Source organism: Dermochelys coriacea, chromosome 20 (genome assembly GCF_009764565.3).
Source record: "Dermochelys coriacea isolate rDerCor1 chromosome 20, rDerCor1.pri.v4, whole genome shotgun sequence".
In the NCBI taxonomy this organism is placed as follows: Eukaryota; Metazoa; Chordata; order Testudines; family Dermochelyidae; genus Dermochelys; species Dermochelys coriacea.
The window spans coordinates 4,161,612-4,182,564 of record NC_050087.2 but is presented as its reverse complement, the minus strand read 5'-3'; the positions used below and the strand labels follow the sequence as shown (position 1 = coordinate 4,182,564).

The 20,953-nt window shown below is 47.1% G+C and overlaps 1 protein-coding gene and 1 long non-coding RNA gene across 5 annotated transcripts in view; one reads left to right on the top strand and one right to left on the bottom strand.

Moving 5' to 3' along the window:
* Positions 1-742: 742 nt before the first annotated feature.
* On the bottom strand, positions 743-18,106 carry LOC122458345. Of its 3 annotated transcripts, XR_006278350.1 has the most exons (5): positions 17,695-18,106; positions 17,218-17,565; positions 7,345-7,459; positions 2,363-2,463; positions 743-1,795 (listed from the first exon to the last, which is right to left on the bottom strand). It is a non-coding gene; the product is annotated as an uncharacterized LOC122458345 (long non-coding RNA). The 3 variants fall into 3 exon arrangements; XR_006278349.1 differs by having other exon boundaries at positions 743-2,463; positions 17,695-18,104; XR_006278351.1 differs by lacking the exon at positions 7,345-7,459 and having other exon boundaries at positions 743-2,463; positions 17,695-18,100.
* SLC11A2 (solute carrier family 11 member 2) overlaps positions 6,183-20,953 on the top strand; it is a 58,735-nt gene continuing 43,964 nt past the window's right edge. Inside the window, exon 1 of one of the 2 annotated variants that reach the window (XM_038378186.2) lies at positions 6,183-6,296. In XM_038378186.2, coding sequence (XP_038234114.1) covers positions 6,248-6,296 — 49 coding nt within the window. In that variant the 5' untranslated portion in view covers positions 6,183-6,247. Of the gene's footprint in view, positions 6,297-18,207; positions 18,321-20,953 lie in introns of those variants that run through there. The other variant, XM_038378191.2, reaches the window with a different exon arrangement.

Genomic DNA, 20,953 nt, shown 5'->3' with positions numbered 1-20,953 from the left:
GGCTGGAGTGGCGGGGCGATGGGCCAGGCCCGAGGGCTGATTGGCTGGAACTTCCGAAAAGGCGGGTTCCCGCCCGTCGATTCACACGTGACTATAGGCGGAAGTGCTTCCGTGCAGGTGGAGCATGTGACTATAGGCGGAAGTGACAATTGGGCGAGACTAGATCTGTCCCTGGGCAGGCAGCGGAGCCTGGGGATGAGCCCTCCCCTCCCAGCCCGCGAGAGGGAGTGAGTAGGAGGAAAGGTGAGGCAGGCCCTTCCGCAGGCGTGAAGCAGGAGCTGGGGCTAAGCCACCCTCCCTGCCACCCTCCAAGGAAGGTGATCCAGGCACTTCCCCAGCTGTGGGGTGGGGGTGGTAGTAGTGAGGCAGGATGTGCCCCCCAGCAGGGGGAGGGGTAAGCCTGACGTGGAGCAGGAGGGTAGGGGGATATAGCCAGGCAAGGCCTCGCTCCCCCCCCCCCATCCCCTCATCCTACACAGCAGGAGGAAGGGTGAGAGCAAGGCAGGCCCTACCCTTGGCATGGGGATGGGTGAGGTATTCTGGCCCCTATCCCCTCCCAAGACAGGAGGAGCATGAACCAAGCTCCCTCCAGCATATGTGGGATCTGCTGCAGCAGATATTACCCCCGCTGAGTGAAGTGCCAGTCGCTTTTATTCACGCGACCCTGGGGTGCATTTGGGAAGAACCAGTCCCTGCCAAAGGGGCAGTGATAGCCTCCTGCCTGCACATGGATCAGGATGCTCTAACCTCTCCTGTACCCTGATTGCCACCCTGCAATTTTGCTGATGTCAGACTGTGAACACCTCAGGGCAGATGCTGTCTCCTGAATGTTCTGGAAGATGTCCTGCATAAACCCCTTCCTATGTGTGCGAAGACCCAAGGCTTCTGTTCTCTCTGGATTTTGCCAGCACTTGTCCAGCTAGCCAGGCCAAGTGATATCTCATGATTTATGCCTGTGCCACCTGAGGCCACTAGGGGAGGGTTAATCCTAGTGATGTCTTGTAGTGGCATCTTTACACACCATTCTCCTGCCTTCAAAAGATATGTTCTGTCATATCCACATAGGGTGACCAGACATCCTGGTATTAGGGGCTTTGTTTTATATATGCAACTATACACACCTCACCAAAAAAAAAAAAAGTGTCCCAACTTTTCACACTTACTATCTGGTCACCCTCTGTCCACACAAGGGCATGAGACTTTCCCCTCATGGCACTGGGTGTAATACTGTAAGAACTGCTGAGCTAAATAAAATCTCCAGGAATTTCTGAGACATGCAAGATCTTTCCACTGTCTAACAATTTCCAACCCACCTATCAAACTCTCTCTTCTCTGGTTTCAGAGTAGCAGCCGTGTTAGTCTGTATCCGCAAAAAGAAAAGGAGTACTTGTGGCACCTTAGAGTGCTGTAGCTCACAAAACCTTATGCTAAAATAAATTTGTTAGTCTCTAAGGTGTCACAAGTACTCCTCTTCTCTCTCCTCTGTTTCTCAATGAGTCCCCCTTCCTGTCCAATTGTGCCTGTCCCTCCCTCTTTCTCGCACCCTTCCACCTTCCCTCATATCTGCCAGGACTCCTCAGTTACCTCAACTCTCTTTAGATGTGATTTTCTTGTTCCCTAAAGTGCCAATAAAGGGAATGGCTAAATGCAGTGGTACAAGTGCCTCACCTGCAGTTGATGCTTTGCAAATAATAACTGTACATCTTACCCACCAAACTTACAAATGTCTTGATGGACAGCTCCTGCTTTTTTCAAATGGGGTAGATTGTGCTGTTCTTGTACAATATTGTTTGACCTGTTGGTACAGTTTTCAGGAACAAACTTGGAAGTGGCATCATTGGAAGAGTTTGGCTTTAATTCTTTTTGCATCATTGTTCTGGAATAGTATTCTTAATATCAATTAATTAGCACTTCAGTAGTATTTTGTTTTATCTTCAGTGAGCTTTACATTCACTAAGCAATTCACAGACTTCCGGCAAAGTTAGAGAGCGTTCTCCCCATTTTACAAGGCTGAGAGGGGAAATATCTTGTCTGTGGTCACAGAAGAGAATCAATATCAGAGCCAGATGTCACAATTTCAGAATAACTGTGCCTGGAACTCCCAATCAGGTCTCCAGCCATCACCGGTTTCTTGTCCCATTCCTTACTGACCCCGGGGATTTTAAGGCTGTATTGCTCTCTGCCTTACTCTGTGATATCCCCGGCATGTCAGTCTGCCTATAGACAAGCACCTATGCTTTGCTTTCTCTCTGAGTGTCATCACACAGCCCTTTCCAAGCAAGCACATTCATTCTTAAGTTAAAAACATTATAGAGAAAATATAAAAAAAAAAAATCAGCGTTCCTATATGCTAAAAGCTTACCAGAGGTCACCATCAGTTTTCTGGGGCACTAGTAGATCAAAGTCCTTCCAACCCTTCCCCAGGATTGCCCCAACCATTGGACAGAAGGTCTTGTCTGTTTGCTGGATCAAAAAGAAGGCCCTGTGTCAGTTCAAGCCAATCTTTTTAGAGAAAAAGGCCCTTTCTTTGTCTCCTAGTCTCTGGAAAACCTAGCTTGAGCCCGTGTATGAGGGCTGATCCCTCTCTAGAGTTGTTTAGTCTCAGTGATTTACCTTAGTGTTTTTAGCTCCTGGAAGAGCTAAGATTACTCGCCCACATGAAGTAGAACACAATCAGACATCAACCATTCATAAATTTAATTCAATGTGGTATATTCACCGATTGATAAATTCAGTCTTTATGAAACTTTCAGATCAGCATTGATCAATATGATTGTATCATATTTACCCAGCTGATGCCCTATCAGCACTGCAAGTACCGTGACACAGCAATGCCAGTTCTGGTTCTAAGTTGTGGCCCTGTCAGAGCAGAGTCAAGCGTGTCTCGTGCACTTAATTCCCAGAGAGCTGCATAAAGTTCTACCAAATGGCTTTTTGATTTAGCACCCCATATTGATAACATTTGTTCAGGGGAGTGGATAAACCACAGCCACTTGAACTAGGGAAAATCCTCTGGATCAAGGTTTCTCATATCCAATTAATGACCCATTAATAACCACCCTATCAGTTTTTCCTCACAACAATAAGAGGAAAGCCGGGTTAATTGTGTTTGGAAAACAACATTCCAATTGGTTTCTTAAGCTTCTTTCAAGCAGCTCTGCCCAATGCCAGCCAATTCCTGGGCATATCTGAAGTACCCTTATCTTATGGGAGGGGAGACACTTGTATAAGGACAAGAGCAGAATGGGCTCCACTGCTGTGTCCCGGGAGCTGTGGGGTACGTGGCAAACACCGCTTCGGCATAATGACTAAAATATATTCTGGACCAGAGTTCTCTGATCAGTGATCTGGGTAGGTAATCTGAAGAGAGGGGAAGAGCTAGGAAATCCATTCCTAATTATTGGTTTCCTTAACTCAGAGGGGAGTCAAGCTTCCTTGCTATGTTTAGCACCTATAGAGGCATTTATTTTCTCAAAGCAACAGAGCATTGTTCAAGTAATGAAGTTTTTTTGTTGCCATTCCTAGGCTCTGTCAACAGCAGACATTGTCTCACGGGCAGCACCTTCATGTTGATCTTTAACAAGGCTACTGGCAGCTAGGCCAGATTATCAAAACACAAAGCAACCCAAGAGTTTTGGAAGCAACATAACTCTTCCTGTTCCAGGGCATAAATTATTGGGGGTCAGGAAAATTTTTTCCCTGGGGGTAGGCTACCCTATTACCGCCACTGCAGGGCTTCTAGTATCTTTCTCTGAAGCAGCTGGTGTTAGCCACTGTGGAGACAGGATACTAAACTAGACCTTTTCTTTTTGCAAATACAGACTAACACGGCTGCTATTTTGAAACTTAACTCACAAAGGGCTATGGAAAACGCCTATCCACATGTAATGGACTTTCCTGTGAACGTTCTAACTGTAGTATGGGATGGCTTCTGCTATGACTAAGCGAAATCATGCATGGACATGTGACTTGGCCATGTGACTCCAAACACCATCTTGTTACTTGTGGGTTTCCACAAACTAGAACAGGTTTCCCCTTCATTTGGCAAAAGCTATAAAAGGCCCTGGAGACATCTCCATTTTGCCTCATTCCTGCTCAAATCTTTGGACTATGAACTTATACTAATGGGAGCATTCTAACCAAGGGACTGCAGACCTTCCAGGGCTTTGGAAGTAACCAGAGACTTAACAAGCCAGAAGTTTATTCCATCGCTGCTACAAGCCTGAACCAAGAACTTTGCAATTATTGTAGGTATTTGATTCCTTTAGCCAATTTTAATTCTCACCTTTCTTTCTTTTTATACATAAACCTTTAGATTTTAGATAGTAAAGCATTGGCAACAGTGTGATTTTTGGGTATGTGGCATGTCCTTTGGGATCAGAAGAACCCTTTTGTTTGATGAAATTGGTTTTAAATAACCACTCATCATTAAATCTAGTGTTTTTGGTGGCGATACAAGGACTGGAATGCCTAAGGAGACTGCTTCTTGTTAGCCAGTGTGGTGAAACAGAAGTTTACTTTTATTGCTGGTTTGGTATATCTTATGGACGAATAACCACCAGTTTTGGGGTGCACCTGCCCTATTTCTCAGCAATTTGTCCTGAATTGGTATTTGCAGTTGTGACCCACAGGCATGGTCATACCATCCTATCCTTTCAGAAGGCCTGGTGGCTGCTTCACAGTCATCATGAGCCAAATACATTTATGTATTCTACCACCTATGGGGAAAGGCTGACCGTCCATGCCCTGTTGGGTGATAAGTCGATCAAATGAGCATACGGCAACTCACGTTCTGCATGTTCAGCTTTTGCTTATCAGAAGAAATGCACAGAAGCTTTTGTAGGCTTTACTGATAGCTTTCAGGTTATTGATTGATAAATTCAGTATTTACAAAACTTTCAGATCAGCATTTGTCAAGGTTCCTTCCCCACGCTGAACTCTAGGGTACAGATGTGGGGACCTGCACAAAAACCTCCTAAGCTTACTTTTACCAGCTTAGGTTAAAACTTCCGCAAGGTACAAACTATTTTATCTTTTACCCTTGGACTTTCGCTGCCACTACCAAACGTCTAACACTGGTTACTGGGAACGAGTCCGTTTGGAAACATCTTTCCCCCCAAAATCCTCCCAAATCTTGCACCCCCTTTCCTGGGGAAGGTTTGATAAAAATCCTCACCAATTTGCATAGGTGACCACAGACCCAAACCCCTGGATCTTAAGAACAATGAAAAAGAATTCCATTTCTTAAAAGAAGAATTTAAATAGAAGAAAAAGTAAAAAGAATCAGCTCTGTAAAATCAGGATCGTCAATACCTTGCAGGGTAATTAGATTCAAAACATAGAGAATCCCTCTAGGCAAAACCTTAAGTTGCAAAAACAGGAATATCCATTCCATTCAGCACAGCTTATTCTCTCAGCCATTTAAAGAAATCAGAATCTAATGCATATCTAGCTAGATTACTTACTAAGTTCTAAGACTCCATTCCTGTTCTGTCCCCAGCAAAAGCATCACACAGACAGAGAAAGCCTTTGTTTCTCCCCCCCCCCTCCAGCTTTGAAAGTATCTTGTCTCCTCATTGGTCATTTTGGTCAGGTGCCAGCGAGGTTATCCTAGCTTCTTAACCCTTTACAGGTGAAAGGGTTTTTCCTCTTTTCCTTTAAAGGTGTTTACCCTTCCCTTTATATTTATGACAGCATTGATCCATGATATTTTGTATCATATTTACTCAGCTGATGCCCAATGAACGCTGCATGTACTGCGACACCGCAATGCCAGTTCTGGTTCTAAGTTGTGGGGAAAATGGCCTTGTCAGAGCAGAGTCCAGCGTGTCTCATGCACTTAACTGCTAGAGAACTGCATAAAGTTCTACCAAATGGCTTTTTGATTTAGCACTCCATATTGATAACATTTGTTCAGGGGAGTGGATAAGCCACAACCACTTGAACTAGGGAAAATCCTCTGGATCAAGGTTTCTCATACCCAATTAATGACCCATTAATAACCACCCTATCAGCTCTTCTCACGATAAGAGGAAAGCCGGGTTAATTGTGTTTGGAAAATAACATTCCAATTGGTTTCTTAAGCTTCTTTCAAGCAGCTCTGCCCAATGCCAGCCCATTCCTGGGCATATCTGAAGTACCCTTATCTTATGGGAGGGGAGACACTTGTATAAGGACAAGAGCAGAGTGGGCTCCGCTGCTGTGTCCCGGGAGCTGTGGGGTACGTGGCAAACACCGCTTCAGCATAATGAATAAGAAATATATTCTGGACCAGAGTTCTCCGATCAGCGATCTGGGTAAGTAATCTGAAGAGAGGGGAAGAGCTAGGAAATCCATTCCTAATTATTGGTTTCCTTAACTCAGAGGGGAGTCAAGCTTCCTTGCTATGTTTAACACCTATAGAGGCATTTATTTTCTCAAAGCAACAGAGCATTGTTCAAGTAATGAAGTTTTTTTTGTTGCCCTTCCTAGGCGCTGTCAACAGCAGACGTTGTCTCATGGGCAGCACCCTCATGTTGATCTTTAACAAGGCTACTGGCAGCTAGGTCAGATTATCAAAACACAAAGCAACCCAAGAGTTTTGGAAGCAACATAACTCTTCCTGTTCCAGGGCATAAATTATTGGGGGTCAGGAAAATTTTTTCCCTGGGGGTAGGCTACTCCATTACCGCCACTGCGGGGCTTCTGGTACCTTTCTCTGAAGCAACTGGTGTTAGCCACTGTGGGAGACAGGATGCTAAACTAGATGACCTTGGGCCTGATTCAGCATGATCAACCATCTATTCCTAGCAGCTACAACTTCCAGCTCAGTTTGATGATGTCGTTTTCATCCTGCCAGAAGGGAGATTTATCTTTCAGGGTTGCAGACATACAGGGGAATTTTTCACTCAATTGGAAATGCACAATTTGCCCTTTTGCCCAGAGTCAACCACAGGGAAACGAAAAGCTCCACACATTCGCTGCCTGGTTATCTGTGCTGGATTCAGTGGTTTTGTTTCCCTGATAACATCATGTGTAATTATTTTGCTCCCATGTGTTTTAAACAAAAGGAAAGCAGCATTGCAAAACTTGTCTGCTTGTGAGAAGTTGAAGCTTTGGACAAATATAATGAACTTTATTCTGTCCAAACCCCTACAGACATTAACTAAAAGTCAAAGATTAGTCTTGCTTGCTTGTCTAAAAAGCTCTCTCCTATTCCAGGAGTACAAGCAAGCATATGCTATGTGCACTGTGGCATACAGTTTAATTTGTTGAGGGTGACATTTCTTATGGTGACTGGCAAGCTCTGGGTTCTATAGCCATCTTTGCCACTGACTTGTTGCATGGCCTTGGGAAAGGCATTACCTCTTTCTGTGCCTTAGTTTCCCCCTTCCATCCTCCTCTAAGTGTGAGCTCTTTTCAGGGATTGTCTGCCTGGCATGCTGGGGGCCCACATCTTGGTCGGAGCCTCTTGATGCTACTGTAATACAAATAATCAAGCTAATATAAATATAATCACTTCTCAGTATTTCTCAAGACACTACTGGAACTTAAACAATAATGACATTCTTTTCAGTTCCACGCCGTGTAGTAGTTGGCAATAATGTCAATCTCATAAAAAAAATTCTGCACAGAAGCCGCATTGCTTTGGAAGCAACTAGGTCAGGGGTGGGCAAACTTTTTTGCCCGAGGGCCACATTGTGGTTGCAAAACTGTATGAAGGGCTGGATAGAGAAGGCTGTGCCTCCCGAAACAGCCTGGCCCCCTCCCACTTCCTGCCCCCCTCAGAAGCCCTGACCCATCAAACCCCCTTGCTCCTTGTCCCCTGACCGTCCCCTCCCGGGACCCCCCCACCCCAAACTGCCCCCCTGGGATTGCACCCCCATGCAACCCCCCTGCTCCCAGTCCCCCAACCCCTATCCACACACCCCATCCCCTGACAGGCCCCCCGGGACCCCGTGCCTATCCAATCCACCCCGTTCCCCGTCCCCTGACCGCCCCCACCCCCCTGCAGAACCTCCACCCATCCAACCGCCCCCTGTCCCCTGACTGCCCCCCGGGACCCCTCACCCCTTATCCAACCCCCGGCCCCCTTACCATGTCGCTCAGAGCAGCATGTCTGGCAGCCACACCACCCAGCTAGATTTCAGAGTAGCAGCCGTGTTAGTCTGTATTCGCAAAAAGAAAAGGAGTACCCGTGGCACCTTAGAGACTAACAAATTTATTAGAGCATAAGCTTTCGTGAGCTACAGCTCACTTCATCGGATGCATTTGGTGGAAAAAGCAGAGGAGAGATTTATAACTCAACTATAAACTTATAACTATAATTTATAAGATAAATCTCTCCTCTGCTTTTTCCACCAAATGCATCCGATGAAGTGAGCTGTAGCTCACGAAAGCTTATGCTCTAATAAATTTGTTAGTCTCTAAGGTGCCACGGGTACTCCTTTTCTTTTCACCCAGCTAGAGCTAGACACGCTGCCGCTCTGCTCAGCAGGAGCGCACAACCCCGCCGCTCAGAACGCTGCCCATGCAGCGGCATAGCTGCAGGAGAGGGGGGACAGCAGGGGAGGGGTTGGGGGTGAGCCTCCCCGGATGGGAGCTCAAGGGCCGGGTAGGATGGTCCCACAGGCCATAGTTTGCCCACCTCTGAGCTAGGTCCTAAAGATCATGCACCAAGTTGTCTTGATCAAATTGCCTCTGTCTGACCCCTGAGTTCTTGCATGAAGAAGGAGCATTCTGTTTATCAAGGTACTTACATAGGTCCCATCATTATATTATCTGAGTGTCCCCCAAATATGTAAATGAGCATTAGGCGAAAAGAGACCTCTGAAGATCTGAGCCTTTATTCTCACGGCTCCCTGGGAGGTAGGGAAGTATTATCCCATTTTACAGATGGGGAAAGTGAGGCATGGAGAAACTGAACCCACATTTTTTTTCAAAAGTGGCCACTGATTTTAGATCCCCAACTTGACATACTAAGGTGAAGATCCTTGAAATTATTTAGGCATCTAACTTGCATTGATTTCAACCTTTGAGGACGAAAAGGGCCTATGTGCTTGTGTACCCTCTGCTATCACCATGCTCTCGGATGAACTCTCCCAGAAAAAAAGATAAATGATAAAAGATAAAAACACCGTATCACCCATGGGTGAACACTTCACAAAGCCAGGTTTCAGAGTAGCAGCCATGTTAGTCTGTATCCACAAAAAGAAAAGGAGAATTTGTGGCACCTTAGAGACTAACACATTTATTTGACCATAAGCTTTTGTGACCAACAGCTCGCTTCATCTGATGCACGCAGTGGAAAATACAGTGGGGAGATTTTATATACATAGAGAACATGAAACAATGGGTGTTACCATACACACTGTAATGAGAGTGATCAGGTAAGGTGAGCTATTACCAGCGGGGAGGGGGAGGGGGACCTTTTCTAGTGATAATCAAGGTGGACCATTTTCGGCAGTTGACAAGAACGTGTGAGGAACAATAGGGGAGGAAAATAAACATGGGGAAATAGTTTTACTTTGTGTAATGACACATCCACTCCCAGTCTTTATTCAAGCCTAATTTAATGGTGTCCAGTTTGTAAATTAATTCCAATTCAGCGGTCTCTCATTGGAGTCTGTCTTTGAAGTTTTTTTGTTGAAGAATTGCGACTTTTAGGTCTGTAATCGTGTGACCAGAAAGATTGAAGTGTTCTCCGACTGGTTTTTGAATGTTATAATTCTTGACATCTGCTTTGTGTCTATTTATTCTTTTACGTAGAGACTGTCCGGTTTGGCCAATGTACATGGCAGAGGGGCACTGCTGGCACATGATAGCATATATCACATTGGTAGATGTGCAGGTGAATGAGCCTCTGATAGTGTGGCTGATGTGATTAGGCCCTATGATGGTGTCCCCTGAATAGATATGTGGACAGAGTTGGCAACGGGCTTTGTTGCAAGGATAGGTTCCTGGGTTAGTGTTTTTGTTGTGTCGGGTGTGGTTGCTGGTATTTGCTTCAGGTTGGGGGGCTGTCTGTAAGCAAGGACTGGCCTGTCTCCCAAGATCTGTGAGAGTGATGGGTCATCCTTCAAGATAGGTTGTAGATCCTTGATGATGCGCTGGAGAGGTTTTAGTTGGGGGCTGAAGGTGATGGCTAGTGGCGTTCTGTTGCTTTCTCTGTTGGGCCTGTCCTGTAGTAGGTAACTTCTGGGTACTCTTCTGGCTCTGTCAATCTGTTTCTTCACTTTAGTAGGTGGGTATTGTAGCAGTAAGAACCCTTGACAGAGATTTTGTAGGTGTTTGTCTCTGTCTGAGGGGTTGGAGCAAATGTGGTTGTATCGTAGAGCTTGGCTGTAGACAACGGATCGGTTGGTGTGGTCTGGATGAAAGCTGGAGGCATGTAGGTAAGTATAGCAGTCAGTAGCTTTCTGGTATAGGGTGGTGTTTATGTGACCGTCGTTTATTAGCACTGTAGTGTCCAGGAAGTGGATCTCCTGTGTGGACTGGTCCAGGCTGAGGTTGATGGTGGGATGGAAATTGTTGAAATCATGGTGGAATTCCTCAAGAGCTTCTTTTCCATGGGTCCAGATGATGAAGATGTCATCAATGTAGTGCAAGTAGAGTAGGGGCATTAGGGGACGAGAGCTGAGGAAGTGTTGTTCTAAGTCAGCCATAAAAATGTTGGCATACTGTGGGGCCATGCGGGTACCCATAGCAGTGCCGCTGATTTGAAGGTATACATTGTCCCCAAATATGAAATAGTTATGGGTGAGGACAAAGTCACAAAGTTCAGCCACCAGGTTTGCTGTGACATTATCTGGGATACTGTTCCTGACGGCTTGTAGTCCATCTTTGTGTGGAATATAGAGGGCTTCTACATCCATAGTGGCCAGGATGGTGTTTTCAGGAAGATCACCGATGGATTGTAGTTTCCTCAGGAAGTCAGTGGTGTCTCGAAGATAGCTGGGAGTGCTGGTAGCGTAGGGCCTGAGGAGGGAGTCTACACAGCCAGACAATCCTGCAGTCCGGGTGCCAATGCTTGAGATGATGGGGCATCCAGGATTTCCAGGTTTATGGATCTTGGGTAGCAGAAAGAATACCCCAGGTCGGAGTTCTAGGGGTGTGTCTGTGCGGATTTGTTCTTGTCGTTTTTCAGGGAGTTTCTTGAGCAGATAGTGTAGTTTCTTTTGGTAACCCTCAGTGGGATCAGAGGGTAATTACTTGTAGAATTTTGATCTATCAGTCCTCGTCCTCAAAGGAAACTTGTCCAATACTTTCAAAAGATGAGACTGGGAGCTTAATTTCATAACTCTGTTAGACACTAAAAATCATGACCTTAATAAAGACACTGGATTTATGGTTTATTTAAAAATTCTATTAAAATGATGTTAAAATAAAAATAAAACAGTAAAGAGTTTAAGCATAGAAGTTTCTGCTTATCAGGGAATAACGTACAGATTATCAAGGGGTGCAAAGTTCGGTTTAGGATCATATGGCGTAAGGAATACATAATCTGCAATATCCCCAATTGCGGGTAAAATGTTATCGGGTCTATTACAACAACCTGTAACCCACTAACCCCCCTTTTTGTCCTGCAACTACAGGGGTGTTAATTGGCCACTTCACCTTGAATGGTCCCTTAGAATATGTGCTAACTACTTATGCTAAACAATCTATTTGATCTTGTATTTAGCAGTGACTCATAGACATTAAGGTCAGAAGGGACCATTATGATCATCTAGTCTGACACTCTGGCAGGACCAGATTAAGACCTTTAGAAGGCCTAAACACTAAAAAGATTATGGTCCCCCACCCCCCATGTAATTCAAAATAAAAACAATACTATATTGTAAAATAAAATTTTGGTTTTTGAAATGACACAGAACTTACATGTATGCTGAAATTAAAATAGCTTCTTTCTAGATTTTCTGATTGCAAAATTCTGGATAAATTCATCGAAGCTGACTCGACAAAGCATGTCCGCTTTCATACATAATAGGGAAAGTGAATCAAGTCTGTCCTGACACATTGTTGTTCCCTGAGGGTTTTTTATTCTTTTCAGCTGAGGAAAAGGAGCATCCTGCGGAGCAGTTAGTAATCATCAATGTTAGAAAAATACGTAGTGCGATCTCTACATTTGGAAATACACATTGTATTCCCAAAAAGAAAAGGAGTACTTGTGGCACCTTAGAGACTAACAATTAACTGGATACAATTAATTTAGGCTTGAATAGAGACTGGGAGTGGATGGGTCATTACACAAAGTAAAATTATTTCTCCATGTTTATTCCCCCACCTCCCACTGTTCCTCAGAAATTCTTGTCAACGGCTGGAAATGACCCACCTTGATTATCACTACAAAAGGTTCCCCCCTCCCCACTCTCCTGTGGGTAATAGCTCACCTTAAGTGATCACTCTCCTTACAGTGTGTATGGTAACACCCATTGTTTCATGTTCTCTATGTATATAAATCTCCCCACTGTATTTTCCACTGAATGCATCTGATGAAGTGAGCTGTAACTCATGAAAGCTTATGCTCTAATAAATTTGTTAGTCTCTAAGGTGCCACAAGTACTCCTTTTCTTTTTGCGAATACAGACTAACACAGCTGCTACTCTGAAACCTGACATTGTATTCCGTCTTTCAATATTGTGTCATGAAGATCAATGTGACTGAATTTCATTTTTCCTGTTTCATTAAACTTTGTGCGCATAAAACAGTGGAACTGCCGTACTTCTCCACAGAGATTCATGTTCAAGTCAACAGGGTATGAGTCAACCAGCTTTTGGGAACCTTGTGAATATTGTTCATCAGATAAGTCCATATCGTTTAGAAAAGAAAATCTACTTGATACGTCTTTGTACACTTCACCTCTCCTCTTCATATGAGCTTCAAGTGTATCAATTATAGAGTAGTAAGTAGATACATGAAATTTGTCTCTAGGACTCAATGCTGTTTCTGTTGCACTGCTATCACTTGCTTATTGCTTCCTGATTCGCTTGCAAGACTGGGCTTCTTTGTAGTTAGTATCAGGCAAGATGTCTTTTGATATGTCTTCAAATCTTTCGAAATCATTCCTCAAAGTGTGTAAGTGGTCTGCTAATAATTGACAGAGGTCTGCACATATTTGCAAATCCAATTCTTTTTCTTTGGAGAGCTTGACTTGTGTTGTAAAATTTCATTCCACATGGTCAACATGAATACAAACTCTAGTTGTTGCATCTTGTTTGCAATGTTTTCTGCTTCTCATATAGTTTCTCCCTTTTGTGATTGATCTTCAGCTATACTTGCTAATGCATCCAATCTTTGAGTAGGACTCCAGAATTGCACTTGTTGCCAGTGCATGTGCCTCACAGCGAGTATTAGAAAGAGATTTCAACACACAATCATTGCCCAAATATGTTTTAAGAATTGCCCATCGGTGTGTTGAGGCAGAGAAAAATGTATAAACTGGACTGTTGAGAAAAAACTTACTGCCACTGGATAACAATCAACAGCACTGCAGCCAACAAGACTGAGAGAGTGTGCAGCACATGGTATGACTATGGCATATTTGTTCTGTTCTAAAAGCTTCTTCTGCATTCCTTGATAATGCCTTGACACGTTGGCAGCATTGTCATAAGATTGACCTTTGCACTTTGAGAAATCTATTTTGCAAACTTGGCACAGATAATGCAGTACTTGATTTGCCATTTCTTCACCAGTGTGGCTTTTCAAATTGAGAAATGTTATAAATCGTTCAACTGGTTTTCCATCTGTGGGGGAGACATATCTTAGTACAATACTCAATTGATCAATATGTGAAAGATCAAGTGTAGAGTCAACAGATAAACTGAAGCACCCAGCAATACTTATTTCATCCACAATAGCTGAATAAACTTCATCACTCATTAGACCAATGAGTTCATCACATATTGTCTTGGATAAGTATGGGGGGTTACCTTTGCCAGCATTCCAATATTTTGAGATATGGCCTGCTAAAAAAAAAAATTTTTTTTTTTGAAAAGTTTCAGAGTAACAGCCGTGTTAGTCTGTATTCACAAAAAAAAAAAGTAGTACTTGTGGCACTTTAGAGACTAACAAATTTATTTGACAGGTTTCAGAGTAGCAGCCGTGTTAGTCTGTATTCGCAAAAAGAAAAGGAGTACTTGTGGCACCTTAGAGACTAACAAATTTATTAGAGCATAAGCTTTCGTGAGCTACAGCTCACTTCATCGGATGCATTTGGTGGAAAAAACAGAGGAGAGATTTATATACACACACACAGAGAACATGAAACAATGGGTTTATCATACACACTGTAAGGAGAGTGATCACTTAAGATAAGCCATCACCAACAGCAGGGGGGGGAAAGGAGGAAAACCTTCCATGGTGACAAGCAGGTAGGCTAATTCCAGCAGTTAACAAGAATATCAGAGGAACACTGGGGGGTGGGGTGGGGGGGAGAAATACCATGGGGAAATAGAAAAGGAGTACCGGTGGCACCTTAGAGACTAACAAATTTATTAGAGCATAAGCTTTCGTGAGCTACAGCTCACTTCATCGGATGCATATGGTACTCCTTTTCTTTTTGCGAATACAGACTAACACGGCTGCTACTCTGAAACATGGGGAAATAGTTTTACTTTGTGTAATGACTCATCCATTCCCAGTCTCTATTCAAGCCTAAGTTAATTGTATCCAGTTTGCAAATTAATTCCAATTCAGCAGTCTCTCGTTGGAGTCTGTTTTTGAAGCTTTTTTGTTGAAGTATAGCCACTCTTAGGTCTGTGATCGAGTGACCAGAGAGATTGAAGTGTTCTCCAACTGGTTTTTGAATGTTATAATTCTTGACGTCTGATTTGTGTCCATTCATTCTTTTACGTAGAGACTGTCCAGTTTGGCCAATGTACATGGCAGAGGGGCATTGCTGGCACATGATGGCATATATCACATTGGTAGATGCGCAGGTGAACGAGCCTCTGATAGTGTGGCTGATGTGATTAGGCCCTATGATGGTATCCCCTGAATAGATATGTGGACAGAGTTGGCAACGGGCTTTGTTGCAAGGATAGGTTCCTGGGTTAGTGGTTCTGTTGTGTGGTGTGTGGTTGCTGGTGAGTATTTGCTTCAGATTGGGGGGCTGTCTGTAAGCAAGGACTGGCCTGTCTCCCAAGATCTGTGAGAGTGATGGGTCGTCCTTCAGGATAGGTTGTAGATCCTTGATGATGCGTTGGAGAGGTTTTAGTTGGGGGCTGAAGGTGATGGCTAGTGGCGTTCTGTTGTTTTCTTTGTTGGGCCTGTCCTGTAGTAGGTGACTTCTGGGTACTCTTCTGGCTCTGTCAATCTGTTTCTTCACTTCAGCAGGTGGGTATTGTAGTTGTAGGAATGCATGATAGAGATCTTGTAGGTGTTTGTCTCTGTCTGAGGGGTTGGAGCAAATGCAGTTATATCGTAGCGCTTGGCTGTAGACAATGGATCGAGTGGTATGATCTGGATGAAAGCTAGAGGCATGTAGGTAGGAATAGCGGTCAGTAGGTTTCCGATATAGGGTGGTGTTTATGTGACCATCGCTTATTAGCACCGTAGTGTCCAGGAAGTGGATCTCTTGTGTGGACTGGTCCAGGCTGAGGTTGATGGTGGGATGGAAATTGTTGAAATCATGGTGGAATTCCTCAAGAGCTTCTTTTCCATGGGTCCAGATGATGAAGATGTCATCAATGTAGCGCAAGTAGAGTAGGGGCATTAGGGGACGAGAGCTGAGGAAGCGTTGTTCTAAGTCAGCCATAAAAATGTTGGCATACTGCGGGGCCATGCGGGTACCCATCGCAGTGCCGCTGATTTGAAGGTATACATTGTCACCAAATGTGAAATAGTTATGGGTCAGGACAAAGTCACAAAGTTCTGCCACCAGGTTAGCCGTGACAGTATCGGGGATACTGTTCCTGACGGCTTGTAGTCCATCTTTGTGTGGAATGTTGGTGTAGAGGCTTCTACATCCATAGTGGCCAGGATGGTGTTTTTAGGAAGATCACCAATGGACTGTAGTTTCCTCAGGAAATCGGTGGTGTCTCGAAGATAGCTGGGAGTGCTGGTAACGAAGGGCCTGAGGAGGGAGTCTACATAGCCAGACAATCCTGCTGTCAGGGTGCCAATGCCTGAGATGATGGGGCGTCCAGGATTTCCAGGTTTATGGATCTTGGGTAGCAGATAGAATACCCCAGGTCGGGGCTCCAGGGGTGTGTCTGTGCGGATTTGTTCTTGTGCTTTTTCAGGGAGTTTCTTGAGCAAATGCTGTAGTTTCTTTTGGTAACTCTCAGTGGGATCAGAGGGTAATGGCTTGTAGAAAGTGGTGTTGGAGAGCTGCCTAGTAGCCTCTTGTTCATACTCCGACCTATTCATGATGACGACAGCACCTCCTTTGTCAGCCTTTTTGATTATGATGTCAGAGTTGTTTCTGAGGCTGTGGATGGCACTGTGTTCTGCATGGCTGAGGTTATGGGGTAAGCGATGCTGCTTTTCCACAATTTCAGCTCGTGCACGTCGGCGGAAGCAGTCTATGTAGAAATCCAGGCTGCTGTTTCGACCTTCAGGAGGAGTCCACCCAGAATCCTTCTTTTTGTAGTGTTGGCAGGAAGGTCTCTGTGGGTTAATATGTTGGTCAGAGGTGTGTTGGAAATATACCTTGAGTCGGAGACGTCGAAAATAGGATTCTAGGTCACCACAGAACTGTATCATGTTCGTGGGGGTGGAGGGGCAAAAGGAGAGGCCCCGAGTTAGGACAGATTCTTCCGCTGGGCTAAGAGTATAGTTGGATAGATTAACAATATTGCTGGGTGGGTTACGGGAACCATTGTTGTGGCCCCTTGTGGCATATAGTAGTTTAGATAGCTTAGTGTCCTTTTTCTTTTGTAGAGAATCAAAGTGTGTTTTGTAAATGGCTTGTCTAGTTTTTGTAAAGTCCAGCCACGAGGAAGTTTGTGTGGAAGGTTGGTTCTTTATGAGAGTATTTATTTATTTATTATTATTTATAAATTTATTTGAGCATAAGCTTTCGTGAAGTGAGCTGTAGCTCACCTCCTTTTCATTTTTTTTTGGTGCCTCCTGCTTTGCTGGTTCCCTAAGCATGTGCTTAGTTTGCCTATTGGGTAATCCAGCCCTGCACTCTGGGTACATTTCCCAAACCTGAAGAGGTGCTCTGTGTAGCTCAAACGCTTGTCTCACTCACCAGCAGAAGTTGGTCCCATAAAAGATATGGGATTTACCCACCATGTCTCTCTACTATGGAAGTCAGCAGTGGCAGTGAGCCCGCAGTGCCTTTGAAGGTCAGGCCAACGCCCTTCACGTGGGGTTCCGAAAAGACAGGCAGCAGTTACCCCAAATCCATCCTCCTACCCCTTAGGGGTGAATGCTGCTCTGTTGGTTACTTCAGATTTTCTGTTCACAGGGAGGCTTGAGTAATATTTTTTCTGAAAGGGGGCAGAGCTTTAAGGGACTATCCTGCCACCATGTGGTCTGACTAGGCTGTGAACTTCCCAGGGCAGAGATCTGTCTTCCTCGGTGATTGGGATGCGACCAAAAAGGGGTTACAGTCGCCTCCTCCCTAGAGAACTCCCCCTCTCATCCGATGAAGTGAGCTGTAGCTCACGAAAGCTTATGCTCTAATAAATTTGTTAGTCTCTAAGGTGCCACAAGTCCTCCTTTTCTTTTTGCGAATACAGACTAACACGGCTGCTACTCTGAAACCTCTCATCAAGCTCTGTTGATCACTAGGGCCAAACTGCTGTTGGGCTGGGTCTCAGGCGGGCTGGGTTCTAGTTTCTGCTCCATCACTGCCCGGCTGGGCATTCTTGGACAAGTCAGGACTCCCCGCCTCAGTTTCCCCAGTGCAGTAGTGCATCAGGAGGCCCCGCAAACCCAAGGAGGAGCTACACTAGAAAGCCTTTTGGTCCCAGCACGGAGCGGCACTGGGAGAGGTCCCTGTCCCCACTACGGACCGTGCGTCCCCACGGTGGAGCTGCACCGGGAGGCCCTGCGTCCCCACGGTGGAGCTGCACCGGGAGGCCCTGCGTTCCAATCCCCCCCGCGCCGCGGCAGCAGCTCGGCGACCCACAGGCGAGCGCGCCCCCTCCCGTCTCAGTTTGGTGGGCGGCCCCCGGGCGAGCTGCGTCAGCGTAACCCCGCTACGTCAGCACGCAGCGGAGGGGTCAGCCGCCGCGGGGGCCAAAGGGGCGGGGCCCGGCGGCCAGGGGGCGGGGCCGGGCTCGGGCTCGGGCTGGCGGCCTGGAGCTGGGAGGCATGGAGCCGGGGCGGCCCCAGGGGAGGCCAGCGGGGCCGGGCGGCGGCGGCGGCGGCGGCTCAGGAGCGGGGTGGTGAGCGCCGGAGCGGGCTAGGAATGGGGCGGGGGCTTGGGCTGGTACCGGGGTGGGGCGCAGAGGTGTATGGGGCGGGGGGGGACTCGGGAGCTGCCACTGTAGGGAGGGGGACGGACAGAGGCCTACGGTGGTTGAGGCCCTAGTGGGGGGGAGGAGCTGGCCTGGGGGGGTAGAGGCGCCTGGCGGGAGTGGGAGAAGAGTTGGCCTGGGGGGGAGGGAGGAGCTGGCCGGGGGGGCAGAGGTGCCTGGTGGGGGGGAGGTTGGAGCTGGCCTGGGGGGGCAGAGGTGCCTGGTGGGGGGGAGGTTGGAGCTGGCATGGGGGGGGCAGAGGTGCCGGGGGCGGGGAAGAGAGGAGCTGGCATGGGGGGGGCAGAGGTGCCGGGGGCGGGGAAGAGAGGAGCTGGCATGGGGGGGGCAGAGGTGCCGGGGGCGGGGAAGAGAGGAGCTGGCATGGGGGGGGCAGAGGTGCCTGGGGGCGGGGAAGAGAGGAGCTGACATGGGGGGGGCAGAGGTGCCGGGGGCGGGGAAGAGAGGAGCTGGCATGGGGGGGGCAGAGGTGCCGGGGGCGGGGAAGAGAGGAGCTGGCATGGGGGGGGCAGAGGTGCCGGGGGCGGGGAAGAGAGGAGCTGGCATGGGGGGGGCAGAGGTGCCGGGGGCGGGGAAGAGAGGAGCTGGCATGGGGGGGGCAGAGGTGCCTGGGGGCGGGGAAGAGAGGAGCTGGCATGGGGGGGGGCAGAGGTGCCGGGGGCGGGGAAGAGAGGAGCTGGCATGGGGGGGGCAGAGGTGCCGGGGGCGGGGAAGAGAGGAGCTGGCATGGGGGGGGGCAGAGGTGCCGGGGGCGGGGAAGAGAGGAGCTGGCATGGGGGGGGCAGAGGTGCCGGGGGCGGGGAAGAGAGGAGCTGGCATGGGGGGGGCAGAGGTGCCTGGGGGCGGGGAAGAGAGGAGCTGACATGGGGGGGGCAGAGGTGCCGGGGGCGGGGAAGAGAGGAGCTGGCATGGGGGGGGCAGAGGTGCCGGGGGCGGGGAAGAGAGGAGCTGGCATGGGGGGGGCAGAGGTGCCTGGGGGCGGGGAAGAGAGGAGCTGGCATGGGGGGGGCAGAGGTGCCCGGGAGGGACGGATTGGTACCAAGAGAGTAGAGGATTCTAGTGGGGAGAGAAGCTGGCAATGGGGAAGGGCAGGATCCCGGGTGTGGGTGGGCGGGGGGGGGGGTGAGGTATTAACTGTCACTGCAGGGGCATCTGGAGTGGTGCATGTGCCCTGGGAGAGGGAGGTCGGTGAGGGGTGGGAGAGCAGAGGTCACTGGCCAGGGGGATTTGGTGCAGATCCCTGGGATGGGGAAGCAGGTAGCAGCACACTGGTGTTGCAGGGATGGTGCATACTCCTGAGGGAGTGAGGCGGTGACACCCTGGGGGGTGCAGGGGCTTTTGGAGGAATGGTGGGTGCGTTGAGGGGGTTGCATACCCGTGTGGGGTTTGGTTAATGTATACACAGGCCATTGTCGCAGGAGGCTTCCACTGCTGTTGCAGCAGCCGTGTGAGGGAGGAGGAAGGTGAATTGTGACTCAAGTCTGTACAGCAGGATATATTATATTCATCTCATTCTTATGCTCTCTTCCTAGGGCAGTACCCCTTTGTGGTTTGCTGCATTCAGCACACCAGATACTGACCTTGCATAACAGGGCGATGACAGTGCATGCATGGCCTAGCATTCTCCTATGTGCTCTGTGACCTTGTGGTGTCCCAGAGCCTGTGGAGTTGTTTGAGCTTATGGAGTTTGATTCTCAGCAGGATCTTGCAGCCTGCTTTTTTGTTGTTGGTGGGTTTTTTTTTTTTAAGTGCCTAAAGTCTGCTTTGTGCTTTAAAGGCCATGGCAGAGAGAAGATCCCTGGCCCAATGAGTTTATAATCTAAATAGGTTTCAGAGTAGCAGCTGTGTTAGTCTATATTCGCAAAAAGAAAAGGAGTACTTATGGCACTTTAGAGACTAACAAATTTATTTGAGCATAAGCTTTCGTGAGCTACAAAGCTTATGCTCAAATAAATTTGTTAGTCTCTAAGGGGCTACAAGTACTCCTTTTCTTTTTATAATCCAAATAGCGTTAATTCTTACGTGCTATGGTAATAAACACTGTACAAAGCCCTTAGGGCCACGCCGATGATATACAGAGAAATGTGTGCAACACAGTGCCCTGCCCTTCTCCCCAGAATTTTTAATTTGGATCGTAATTTGATGTAAGATAAATAATTTCACATCTCTTTCTTGGTCTAATCTTCTTTCTCCCTGCCTTCTTTACTTCACTTCAAGTGACTCTGCTGTGAAAATTCCTCCTTCCCTTGTTTGCCCTCCCTTACACTACTAATCCATCTTGGCTGAGTCAATATTAACTTCATTTTACAGGTGGAGAAACTGAGGTGCAGAGGGGATGTGGCTTGCTAAAGTTGTTTGCAGGGATTCAAAGGCAATGACAGAATCCAGGAGTCCTGACTCCAAGTTTCTCCCGCTCTGACCACCAGACCACACTCCTCTTGAATAGAAATCCAGAAGGCTCCTAGTTACCTGTTCACACTTCCCCTGTTTGTTTTTAAATGTTTGATTACACTGTAAATCAAATGCAGCTTAAACTGTTTTGA